Raw genomic sequence first — 13,719 nt, 5'->3', positions numbered from 1 at the left:
CAACATACAGTGTATGTGAAATTGATCTCGGTTCTTCAAATAAATAAATAAATCAGCAAATAAAATGAATATAAGATGACGCAGCTTTTTAGAATGAGATATTTAGCCAGTCGATGCTTCTTTTCCACACCAGAGTGTAAAACAGAGCCTTATATCTGTGCGCAGTTTGATGTACACATTTTCCAGTCTAACCAGCAGGTAGCAGTAATGAGTTTGCGTGTATCTGAGTTTTCATCCCCCAGCACTATGTCATCACTGTGAAATAGGTAGCAGGTGCTTCTTATTAAATAAATAAATAAATAAATAAAAGTACTCCACTTTGGCCTGCTGTGAATACAAACTACTTCACTGAAATGAACAGCAGAAAAAGATATACATGGTAAAATATCCTGCTCAACCATTCATTCCATTTTAATTCAGTCATTGCAGGCAATGAGGTTAAATTTAATTTATGATGCTCATAATATGTTGGGATTTTTCTGAATTGATGGAATTGACCCCAGTTGACAATGCCTCCCCACCCCACCCACAAAAACTGAAATAGAAAGCAGGAGTTAAAAGACAGAAACAGGGTTTAACATTGTCTCAGTGTAAATACAGGCTTTATTACTGTACCTCGTACCTCTGTAGTTACAGTGCCAGTACACATGTATTATAGCGGTTTAATGTAATATGTGACCTGTGGCACTATGTAGGAAAAACATGCCACCTTATTTTATGTTAATAATATGTGTATTAAATATTAAGTATATAAATGGGGTCTGTTTTGCAGAGCTGCACTCTGGTGCATAATGACAGGGGATTGACAGAGGCGATACATGTTTAATACACAAGTCAAAGTGTTAATTCGTGCAGACTTGGAATTATTCTTCCTTTCTCCATGGCCTGGATAATACAACGGTTACCATGTTAACACTGTAGCAGAGCTACTGTGCTGTACACACTGAAGAAAAACTACCCTTCAGGGATTCCTCATTGCCTCGGTTGAACCGTATTGGTTATTAAACAATTCATTTTTTCTTTTTTTTGTAAGAAATTTTTGCTTGCTTTCAGTTTCAGGCTGAATCATTAAATCGGCCTCATCATAAAACTCTCTGATTCACAAGAGACACCATTAAATGCAGCAACTGGGAGCTACATCGTGATTAACTGCCGCCTTGAGGTACTCTCACGTCCAGGTATAGAAACTAGAAGGTTTTTGGTTCAAATCCACTTTGTAGTGCTGAGGTGGGGGGAGGGGGTCATGGAGCAGGGCTTTTCATTAAAAAGTCTGAAATAAATCTGTGTACACGTGGCAAATGTAAAAATAGATCATTCCCCCCCAAAGAGATGTGACGCAAGGAACAGGGAGAGGTAGCCTAAAGCAGAGGTTCTCAAACTCGGTCCCCCTGCTCAAACTGGTTTTCGTTCCAACCACAATTCCAATCCCAGAATGAACAAGCTGTTAATTCTTTCTTAATTAGGTGCTTTTCATGTTTTAGAGGTACTGTTTACCCCCTTCAGCCATATTATGTCAGAAATAGCCATGCGTGCCATGAATAAGAAAATTCTCGTGTTCATACTGTGCTATATTGCAAACAACTGCATACAAAAGAGGTTAATTATTTTTAACTGATCAAATTAAGAATTAAATTAAGGTCAATCAATAGGCTCCTAATTGGTGAAAGTGCAGACATCTAACCACTAAAACTAACCATGTGGATGATAGTGAAGAATTTGAAGACCTAGTAAATGATAACGCACCAAACCTGCACTGTGTTAGTAGGAAATGTAATGGAAATGGAAATGTAATGCAATGTAAGAAATGAGATACGTGTTCAACATCCTAACAGGTTCAGGAACCTATTAACCTCAGGCTTTCTTGTGATAAAAAAAAAATATCCAGCTTTTATGTAATTGTTCAATATAGCTCAATATAGCACAGTATGAACATGGGAATTGTATTCTTCATGGCATGCATCGCTATTTCCTGCATTATTTGATTGAAGAGGGTAAACAATATCTCTAAAACATGAAAAGTACCTGATCAAGAAAAATTAACAGTCTGTTAATTCTGCAATTTCAGTTGTGGTTGGAAAGAAAAACCAGCATACACAGGGGTCCCCAGGACCGAGTTTGAAAGCAACTGGCCTAAAGTAATAACTGTGCTCCCTCTGTTGGCCAGACCTGGGATTAGCCTTCACACATACCTACAGTATGCTGTCAAAAAGATAGGAAATTGTATAGAGCATGGATGTGATGATACCAGATTACATTTTCAGAATATACATTAGCATATACGATATAAACACACATGCATATTAAAGAGTCACACATACGCACATGCATACATGCAGTTGCATATTTACTGAAGGAATTCAGAGCATTTGCTCAAGGCTATGATTGTCCCCACCTGGGAATGGCCCCTGAAGTCTTTTGGCAAGCAGCTCTGATCATCGTGATCTAAACACTCTACACATCCGCTGTGCAGGACACGCCCGGATCTGTGAGGGACGTTGCACAAGGGAAAACACCATTCCTCTGGCTATAAATATAACAAGTGTGACATGATGATCATATTAACAATGTAAATTTCATGTAATGCCTCATAGGCTCTGTGAACCTGTCCCAAAACTTTTGTCCCAGGCCCGATAATTTTATCCAGCTGCCCTGCCCACCTGAGTGTAGGACAGCAGCATTCTGCACCAGGACACTGGCTTATGACAAGGAGTTTATCTAATCAAACATGGAGGATGGTTAGACAGCTAGGTTAGGCCAGGACAGTGGGGAACCCCCTGCCCTTTGCAATGAGCATCATGGGGTCTTTAATCACCCTGGTGGATGAAGATTGTGGTTCAAATTCTTACCCAAAATATTAAAAAAGAGGGGGGGGGATCCTTTACACTGGTAGATATAATCAGCCAGAGCTCAGTTCATTTCAGACTGAAAAGGGCTGAAATGACGCTAGGACAAAACCAGCTAGCAGCCAAGCCTGCTTCAGGAACAAACCACAATGCTCCTAGTTTACTGCCAGCAGATGCTGACCTCCATAATGCCTCCGACAGCCCATGTCAGCATTATCGGCCATTTTATTGTGCATGGCACCGAGTTTGCTTAGCGCATTGTGTCCTCCACAGCTCAGCCTAGGTTCTAATGGCAGCTGTGAGCTACGGCCCGTTATAAAACTCCCGTAGCGCTAGAAACTCACCGACTGGAAAGGAGTGATAAAATAGGTCAGCGGTTAAGAATTTATAAAGATGGGATTTGGGACAGGCGCAGAGACGATACAGCAGTTTTCAGTGACACACACGGTGTGAATGAGGGCTGAACAGTCACAGGAGCTACTTCTCACTGTCCAGCTTGGTTTGGCTATTGCAGTTTTTTTTGTGATACATATTTATATTCAAAATAATAATTTAACTCTGCAAAAAATGTGGCATAATTCGCCTTCTCAATATTTTTTCTTTAGTTGAGAAAGATGAGCCAAGATTTAACATACTCCTCCCAAATCCTTTGTATTTATTTTAACTTTTCACTGTTGAAGAGGAAAGCATGAAAAATAAACCTGAATTTTATGGGCTAAAACTTGTTTATGAAATCCCAATATACAAAAACAAAAAGTTTAAAAACAACAAAAGAAAATCTATCCTCTAAAGTCCTTCTACAATACCATTTATTTCTCATTTAAATAAAACATTTCTTTTGAATTCAACAGGATGCATGTTAATCTTTATTGACATTTGGCAAGATACAGTAGAATTCAATGAAGCATACTCAATCACCTTAAATTGAGAAATGACAAAATTATTAAAAACAAAAATCAAACAAAAAAAATGCTTGTTTACAAACGTACATTAGAGAATATATTGTTGCATTGATTTAAAGCAGCATAGTAAACCATGCATTTGCTGTAGCTGCTGGAATGGCTTTTATAGAAAGAAAAAAAAAACTGAAGCATTAAGGAAACTTTACAATCAAGACAAAAAAAAAACATCACAGTTTAAACTAATTACAGTAATTTCAAAATGGAAAAGCTAAGTCTGATATCGGGATAACTATGGATTCCAGTTGAAAAGATATTGACAAAGCGGTGTTATTTTATGCCAGTCACAACCTAAATGTAAATGTATATTCACGTATTGTGCACACAATATTAAAAAAAATATAAATTAAAAAAAGAAAAAAAAAACTGGCCCAAGCTTATGACAGTTCCAGTTTAATATGAAATCAAGGAAACTCCCTACCAAAGCAAATACTGTACCAGGAATACCAATAAATATTTGCAATTACCAAGGAAATACTTACAAAATTGTGGAAATGCTGAAATATAATCATTCCTACAGATTTTTAATTTTTGTTTGTTTTAAGCTATGGTTTTGAAAATACTTTGAGAAGAGGATTATTGCATAGAGCTCCTTGGTTGCATATTATTAGGCATCTTTTGCTGAATGTTAATGCGATATAAATGAACAGCAGAAATATTCCCATTAGAGTGCGATATGAAAGTGGATGAGCAATTAGTGTTGTTCCAATGACAGAGTTCCCTTAAAATGTGCGTGTGTGTGTGTGGGGGGGGGGGCGGCTGGGAGATGTAAAATTTGTTCGCTATGTCCAAGTGTGTATGACCTTGGTCGTACATACTCATTTACCAAAGGGTGAAGGTACATTTGTTCATTTCATCAGGTTTCAGAGCACCAGTGTGGGGTCATTTTTCCCCTTCCTGTGGTCACGTGATCGGTTTGCAGGGCTTGCAGAGTTCAAATCCACAAGAAATCTGATGTTAGGTGGAATTTCTACCACAAACCTGGAGATTTGCTTTAAAAAATAAAAAAAAAGATCAGAAGAAGACGGGGAATCTTGAAACAGTTTCTTCAACATAACCGCTTTAGAAATGACAAGTGAGCACAAAATGCTGGACACTACCTCTAGTACAGGAAGAAGAAGCGCGTTCTATGAGATGCTGCCAAGTTTTCTGACACGTTCCGCACTTTCAGGTAGTTCACGAACCCTCGGAAAAAGAGCAGGAGGCCTTGGAGGGAGAGAGAGGGAGAGAATGAAAAGAATCGGTAACGTCGCCGTCACCTCATTGCCTCTGCCCCGCTGTATGTGTGCCATATTAAGGTCTCTATTTCAACAGTCACACCTGCAGCTCAGGTACTGCCCCAATAGAGCAACAGAGTTTAATGAAATCTGCCCAACTACAAACCCACTCTGCGTCGAACTAAAAGCTCAACACTACAACGCAGACAAACTCCAGAATACTGCGCAATGTCGACTGCTGGCCACTTGGTGGAAGCAAAGTTCAATGTTTCAGGAGCGATTCACGCCATAGCCAAGTAAAACAAATTAAATTAACATGTTTAAACACGTACAATGTCCAAGAATTTGCTAAACAAACAACCATGTATATGATCTGCTTCAAAAACATTTTTTCAATAAAGTATTTTTGGGTAACTCACCAAGAACAAGGAATATCCACCAGAGCCAGTACTGGCCATTGAAGTATCCAGTAAAATAATCAGAAAACTGAAATACAAAAAAAACAAAAAAACAATATAGAATTAGTGAGTATCAACTAGGAAATACTGTTATTCAAGCGTATGCTGCCAGTGTTAACACACTGCAGCTAAACTGTTTTTATGCTGTACGCTTATGCACAGACTACTGCAATCGACTCTGACACTAAAGACTTGGCATCAGCTCTACTTGTTTCCTTTATGTTCGCACTTATGTAAGACAATGGTGTCTTTCAGATGCCTAATTGTAAATGTCAATGTAAATTGAGACTAGAGACATTCTGAGAAATCCAGTCAACGGAGAATGAACTGTGTAAGTGTAGTCTTTTTTCAGTCCCTCTAAACGTCAGCACTACTAATGAACCGCAAATTGATGTTTTCACAAAATGTTTCCTCAGCGATTCTTCATACTGACAGGAGTAGTAGGTTTCATAAAATCAAAAATGGGTGGAGAAATATCTTCTATCGGTCACTGATTTGATCCAATCGATGCATTTTGCAGTGGATTTTGACGGGTTAAAACAAGCCAGTGACTGACAGCTCATTTTAGCTCCATCTATTATAAAACTTCACCCTTCTGAACATAATCAGTGATGCGTTGGCGAGACGAGAAACAGCGCCCCCTTCGGGCCGGGCTGTGTACCCTGACGATGAGGATCCACTTGATGAGGGACAGTCCGAACCCGCAGATGGCTCCGTATCGGCCTGCGATGGTGTTGGTCAGCAGGCAGAACGAGAGGCAGAAGCCGATCCAGTTGAACAGGAAGGCCACTGTTTGGAGACAGGAAACGGGCCAAAATCTGGATTTACCGCATTAAAACTAAACAGAAGCGCGCCACAAAAGACAGAGCAATAAACCACGGTCGGCAGATCCATCATAAGGGAAGTATTCAGGATTTGCCCCAGAAAGGCAGAGCCAGCCCTTTCACTGCGGTGGACGAAACGCCTCAGGGCTCGAATTACACGGCGGCCGCGATCGCGGCCACTGGCGTGCAAGCTTGGCATTTCGGCCTTAGTGCACTTTTAAAAGTAAATGATTCTCAAGTCTTTCCCCCCCACCCACTGCTCATCAGAGTAATGAGGTTCTGCAGGGTTTTTCCATTGCGTTTCCATCGCCCCCAATGCCAGCCCTGTGGTAGCTTGGTAGCTATAAGTAGCTTGTGGTCTTGGTAGCTTGGTTTTAAGGCTATAGTGATTACTGTGACATGCTGCTACACCAGGCCGTTTCTCTGAAAGCTAATGTTTAACCTCACGCTCGACTTTGGCACGGCACACAGATACCATTTAAAAGATATCAGCCGCAGATACTGGCCTTTTTTTCCATCGTCCAAAGGATGTAGAAATATTGCGATACAATTTTCATTCACACGACCCTGCTAGCTTCAGCGCTAATGCAGCAGTGACTTGGCTAGCGAGGACTTACTGAAGAAGGCCAGCAGGAATATTCCATCATTCCCCACCCTCAGCTGATCGGCATCACTGAAATCACCGCGGGCGGGAAAATCCTCCTCCAGCTGCAGGAGATTCAGAGAAATCATTAGGAAAAATCACTGGTAAATTCAGCCAAGAAGGGGAAATGATAAAGGACCTTGAATCAATGAGAACAATCTAACTGTTGACAAATAAATAGGCTACATAAAATCAATCGGGGGTGGAAAATCCATGTTCAGAAAATATTCCCCAGTAGTTTGTTCCAATCTCCTGAATTTGCCAATTAGCACCATTCTTCAGCCAGGAGGTAGAACTAATTAGTGAAATCAGCAGGCTGAGTTCATGTTTGGAAAAAAACACATGGCAGAACATTCACTTTCTGACCCCTGGACTTTCCACCTCTGCAATCAATTTGACTGCTACTGCTACCACCACTTCTACCATTACTAACAGTGCCACTACAGTCAAGAAGTACAAAAAAATGAAGGAAGGAGATATAGAAGAAAAAATAATATTTGATAAGAGAAGAAAAACATGGAGGAGAAGTGATGAGGAAGGATATACCCTGGGCACCACGTCCACAGCAGCGGCGGCGATGGCAGCCGCTTTGGCTGTCTCCGCTTCGTCGTAGGTGGGCAGCGAGGTGGCCACGCTGTACGGAGGGGGCACGGGCAGGTCACCCTGGAAACAGCACTCTGCGGGACGCCACGGCGGAAAAACACAGGACTGAAGGACGCGAAAGGGCACAGCATTTACTGGGAACGATTACTCCCCGGAAAAGCTACGCGAAAGAGCCGCGAGAAGCACGCGTAGGCGCTAGCCCTTAAGCCTGTGTGAGGTCATGCAGCCTAAACCGCTCCAGAGACAATCCAGATTCAGAAAGTAAAAGTCCTCCCCAGTATTTTCTTCTGATCACCTGGATTTGTTCATTAGCATAATTCCTCAGCCAGGAGGTAGAACTAATGAGTGGTTAGAAGAAACACATGGCAGGACTTTCACTTTCTGACCCTCGATTTTCCACCTCTGATCGGTTCGAACAAAGTGAATACCTAAACTGCAGATGGCAGACCTATTCTCTTTTAATGTAACTTAATGAGCATGATTTACATGTCTTTTTCTGTACAGGTATCAGTATATAGTGACTTTTGAAGACAACAGTCTCTAAAAGTAACCTGGGAGCTCTGTAATGTTGAAAGAGTTAAATTTTTGCTAAAATGGTGCCACACCTGGAGCCGCAGTCGCTCCCAAAGCGATACTGGCGTATGAAGGGGGTGGGGCCTCTGCTTCCGCTTCTGCTGCCGCTGATTGGGCGGGAGGGGGCTCCGCTGCCGGGACAGAAGTAGAGGCCTCTGTGCTGTTGGCCACTTCAGAGGGATCATCCTCATTGTGCAACTGATTGCAAACCAAAAAAAAAAATGTTATGAGAACAATTTATCACTAAATATAAAATCCCACACCCACACCAGCCCTTCTCAGATAAGATTAGACACCACTGATCAACACGGTCTCCGCCTAATCAAGGGATACTCTTATTTGGTGCAGCTGTACAGCCGTTTTTCTTTTCTACCTGATAGATGATTGATTCCACTCACCTGGGGTCACAGATGAAAATGTCAGTGGCACTGCTACACTCAAGATTCAGATTTTAGTACTCTGCTCTGTTCTGCTACTTCCAAACACCCTTGCTATTTGCACTTGGCACCGCTTGTCCTAGTCAGTTACTCTGGGCAAAAGCATGTGCCATATGACAAAGTGTAAATGTGAGGACTACACAGAATGATAAAACAACCTACAAAGAGCTGTGCCTTCAATCGAATACATTCCTTTCAGAAAATGTAGCTTTTGTGGGACAATTGGCAGCATGACTTCATGGATTTTAAGACTTACTGAAATGTAGGCTACATCTTAAAAGAGGAATTTAAAAATATGAATATAATGACGACATTACGTGAACAACTTATGAACACAACAGTGAATTTGTTTTTTTTCTCCCCCAATCAGGTTACAGTATTTTATTTCCTTCAGCACAGTTGAAACTAAAGCACAAGCTGAAAATGGCATCTGGCTGGCTTTGCACAAGCAGTCTTGATTGGTAAAATGTTCATTTATTATGCATGGATTGGCGCAATTTGTCTGCACACAGATGCGCCAAGCTAAACAGCCAGATTACAAACGACCAGAGAGGAAAGCAGTTGCTCTGGCATTCTTGAATTGAATGACCCCATTCCCTGCACCATCTCCTCTCCTCATATTTTCTACCTCGAGAGTTATCACACAGACCCTTGTACGAATTGTACAAACAGCCCTATGGGAGGAAAGAAGATAAAGAACAATACGGTATACATTTAGGCCTATATTTCTTTTTTCCTGTTGTTTTTGAGAATATTGCAGTAGGCTTTTAAAATGTTGGATGGATTAAAGATGTCACCATAAATAGGCACATATAAACTTTCCCCAAGCCCATTAAGTGTTTCATGTAGAGTCCTGGGAAAAGTAGCTTGAGCTAGCAGCATGCTCTTCCCAGGAGAGCGTGTGCTTGTACAATATTTGGGTCATTAGCATTACAGAAACCATACGTATGGAGTATCAGCTTTGAACACACCATCTTAGGCCAAATTTCTATCCACACCATCTTCAACAGTCATACCAAACTCATTTTAAAAACCCAAAATGGTTGTGAAATAGCGATCCAATGATTTATTTACAAACTCAAACCGCTTCATACTATGTGGTCTTCATCCAGTAAATCACTGTAAATGAATCCCCGGGGGCATTTAAACAGTGTGCTAGAACATTCTCTCCTTACCGCCTCTACACAGAGCTGGATGTGTGGACGTGTGAGTTTTCTTTCTGCAATGTTATTTTAGCCAAAAGAAATAAAATAAACCGCAAGGTGAATGATAAGGAGGCTTCTGTCATCTGTAGCCTAGAAACACTGCCAGAAAGTTCTTTTCCGGCTTAAAAGCCCAAAAAAGGCTGTCAGAATCGGTTACGCTCTGCAAGACCCGGCTTACTCAGCATAGCCTCAGGCACGCGCTCTCTGATGCCGAGCAGAAAATAAACGCGCTGCCGGTGTGGTATGTGGCAGCCAGCGACAGGCTATCTGATCCGAAGAACCGCACAACCGTACAATATATAACTTCTGCGACCAATCTTTGTTTACGGGAGTGAAGATCAAGGTCCATCAGATTGGTAAGGGATTACTCCAGTCCTTATCGCAGACTGCAGGGTTGCCCAACAGACAAGTTGCACAAGGGCAAAATTAGCCATTTACCATACATCTAGAGGATTCAAGCAACAAAACATGTAGGCCCATGTCCATACCCATCATCATGCCATTATACTGACTGATTATATAGGACTGCTCAACCATTGAAGTTGTAGCCGACTTCATAGATGCCAACATTTCATAAACGTAGATATAGACATAGACAATGTTTTGTCAGGTTACCGATTAAACCCTGACAAGCAGTTTTGTATGTTCTCTGAAATGAAATGCACAAAACTGCTTCTTGTTAGTTGCATTGGACTAAAGAATAATTTCCCAATAAATAAATGTGAACCATATGTGCAATGTAACAGATTGTGCAATATGACACTGGTAAAACACATCAACGATACAAAACCAAAACATCAGCTTGTGGCAGAAACTTGATGCAACTCAAAGATATCTTTAGCTTCAACCATTGAAGGGAAAACCTGAACTCATCGTTTTCTGTGGGAGAAGCATTAATTGTGAAAACAATGTTGACTTTATTAGGTTGTGCATATCAAACTTTGATTGTTGTTAAACTTGGTGTAAATTCAAAAGATCTGTTTATAAAAGAGAGCATTTTATACACAACTATAGACATCTGCATTGTCATTGTAAAGAAACATCATATTTTATTTTTATTTTACAAAACATCTGAAATCGCCATGGTTCAAATTTCTATTTTACTTCTAAAGTTCAATAAATAGGAAACACTGAGTAAAAGTTTGTTTTCCCTTTATTCAATTTCTTTTTTTTTTTTTCTTCTTTTAGCTTTACATACATATCATATAGCCTAGTTGGAAAATCATATTGCAAACACTATATCAAAATAGGAATCAAATTGGGGGCAGAACATATCTTATCATGCCTAGGGATCATCATCAGATGTCACATGAAACAGATGTGAACTGGTTCATCATGAACTTCTCGAACTGGCCAAACAGATTATAGAGACAAGTCCCTGTAAGATGTCACCCTGACAGTCAAGTTCTTAAATTCTTAAGTTCTGCTTTCTGGTCTTCTGTATATTCACCATACCAAAAATGCACCTTTATTTAAAATTAAAAAAAAAAAAAATCATGAATCATGTTCTATCCTGTTGTCAGCTGATTTGGAGTTTCACTGCCCAGAGGTACGAGTGATACCAAACAAGAAGTTATACAGCTCATATCTTGGGTGCTGCTTAACCAAGCTGATTGACACAAATACAAAAAAAAAAAAAAAACATAATAGAGGATACTATGAAGGTTTCCTTTTTTGGTTCAAAATACAACCCTGTTTAACCTAAAAAGAATAAATAGCCACAAAGGGTCATAATACAACTGGGACAAACTTTAGTAGTTGTTGCATAGCGACTGTCTTCAGACAAAAATGAAGCAGACTGTAACATGATGCACATGCAGGAAACACAGTCGTGAAAGTGAAAAATAAAATGCCAGCGTGTCTCTCAGAGGATATGATTATGAAGACAAACGGTGAGTGGCAAACATCACACTTAGCTGAACTGAACTTCTCATTCCTGGTCTCAGCTTTCAGTAAGTTATTTGAAAATGTTTCCTTGCAAACTCCAGTTGTTATTAGACATAATACACTGAAATCTCTTAATACAGGAACTTTGATCCAATGCTTTATTTTCATTACCACTTGTTAATTTAGTTACCGTGCACACAATATTCTAATACTACCACGTGTTTATTTTCCAGTGAACCACGACCACAACATTGGTTAAATATCAACCGAGCCTGTTCCATGCACAAGTAGCACAGGCCTGCGCCCTACTTTTGTGCTGTGACCAATGGACATTTCAGTGGCTGTGACCGAATTATTAAAGCAGCTGCTATTTTTACGCTAGCCGCAGGTTCGGTTAACCAATTAACGTTTAAGGGTGTTAGGTACCTAGCCATAGATAACTAAACCATTCCACGGTCGGGAATAACCCTGGTAGAAACGCTAAACGATCACTGTCAAACGTTAGTTAATTCACCTCAATATTTGTATAGCTTTTTATACAGATACAGAGGCGCTTTAGCGACAAAACGGGAAATTGTTAAAGGATGGAAAGACCAAACAACAGCTCCCAATTTTTAAAAAAGTAACGAGAAAAAAAAATCCCCAAGTGGGAAGAGATTTCGGGAGGACCCCTGCTAACGAGGGGGGGGGGGGGGTGCATCGTCCTTAACATTCGCCAATTAATAAGTTAAAACAATAAATATTATATTCTTATTTACATTTCTCAAAAATGTGCACACTTCCTGTGACATTCGATTAGAGTACAGCTGCTGAGCTAGCTTGTTAGCTGCCACCTCTGCTCGTGCTAAACAGCTATGACGTTTCACATGGACTGCATTAACCACTAGAATCCTCAAACCGAAATATGTTATTAAAGTTTATGTTAGCTTAGTAGTATTAATTGTGTGTGTTGTATGTTAAGCCAGATGCCAATGGCTAAAAAATGTCCGTTTTCGAATTCAGGCTGCTGATTTTATCGTCAGGGTGAGTGCAACTATATCACACATTCATCTGCGCGTAGCAATCCAGTTTTCTTGAAGACTCGTGGATTTCACAACTAGTCTAGTACTCGTCTAACCATTGTTGGTTAACCCTCGCTCTTGTCTGAAGTTTGGCAGTTAGCAAGTTATCTGACAATCTGATGTGTTTTAACTGCAAACATTAGTGCTATACAGCCAACAAATTAGCTAGCTTGAATGCGGAAGTGTGTCTATTTTACTATTTTACTGACCACGCCAGTTGATAAACCATCAAACCATGTAATCTCTGAGATTCTATTGCATCTTGTCATTTGTGTTGCTAGCAATCAACGAGTGAAAGCAAAAGCTAAGAAATGTTCTTACCACTTGATATCGACTTGCTGCCTGGTGATGTTCCATCGTATCAGTTAGCTAACCTTGCTAGCTTTTTAGCTAGCAGCGGTATGGAATAAAAGCAAAACAAAAAACTCAGTACGCTGTTCTGTTCCACTCCGATCGCTTGCTAGCCAGAAATGTAACTACGTTTGCTTCCGACAATGTATTCAAAAAATATGTCAACTCAGTCAACTAGCTGGATAGATTACTTAAAAATGAAATAGGTATCTCATTCCTCTGAATTAACATTCATTCTGAACAATTCTCCTCGCCAGAGGTTCTGTCGAGAAAAAAGAAAACAATTAGCCAGCTGGCTGTGAATTGACGTCGGGAGTACGCATGTGCTTCGTGGTCTCATAAATGCAGCTGATTCAATTCCAGTTGTTTACGGACAGCCATTCAGAGCAGAATCTGCGCAGACTCACAGATATTGGCATGACGGAGATGGACTAAGAGTCTAACAACGATCCGATTTGTGAATCCATTTTTTTAGTAAGCTTAGTGGACGTTGTAAACGGCTGATCTGTGTACCGTGCGGCGTTGCACCATTGATAAAGACGATACAAAAGCTGTAAAATATTGTAACATATGTAATGAGAGACATGGGTAAATTATTTATTTCATACTGATATAGGCCTACGGAGAAAGTTCCTCTGAGCAACTTTATTTATTTATT

The 13,719-nt window shown here is 40.3% G+C and overlaps 1 protein-coding gene across 1 annotated transcript; it reads right to left on the bottom strand.

Annotated features, from left to right (window-relative positions):
• Positions 1-3,691: 3,691 nt before the first annotated feature.
• On the bottom strand, positions 3,692-13,455 carry ndfip2 (Nedd4 family interacting protein 2). The gene is made up of 8 exons (XM_064311702.1): positions 13,032-13,455; positions 8,153-8,318; positions 7,491-7,621; positions 6,919-7,009; positions 6,139-6,266; positions 5,439-5,505; positions 4,903-5,008; positions 3,692-4,794 (listed from the first exon to the last, which is right to left on the bottom strand). Exons 1-7 carry the CDS (start codon positions 13,065-13,067, stop codon positions 4,905-4,907), a joined length of 723 nt encoding a protein of 240 aa, XP_064167772.1. The 5' UTR covers positions 13,068-13,455; the 3' UTR covers positions 3,692-4,794; positions 4,903-4,904.
• Between the last annotated feature and the right edge of the window lie 264 nt (positions 13,456-13,719).

This window comes from Anguilla rostrata, chromosome 15 (genome assembly GCF_018555375.3).
Source record: "Anguilla rostrata isolate EN2019 chromosome 15, ASM1855537v3, whole genome shotgun sequence".
NCBI classification, from domain to species: Eukaryota; Metazoa; Chordata; class Actinopteri; order Anguilliformes; family Anguillidae; genus Anguilla; species Anguilla rostrata.
Note: the sequence above shows the minus strand (reverse complement) of the source record. Positions and strands in the feature narration are given on the sequence as shown.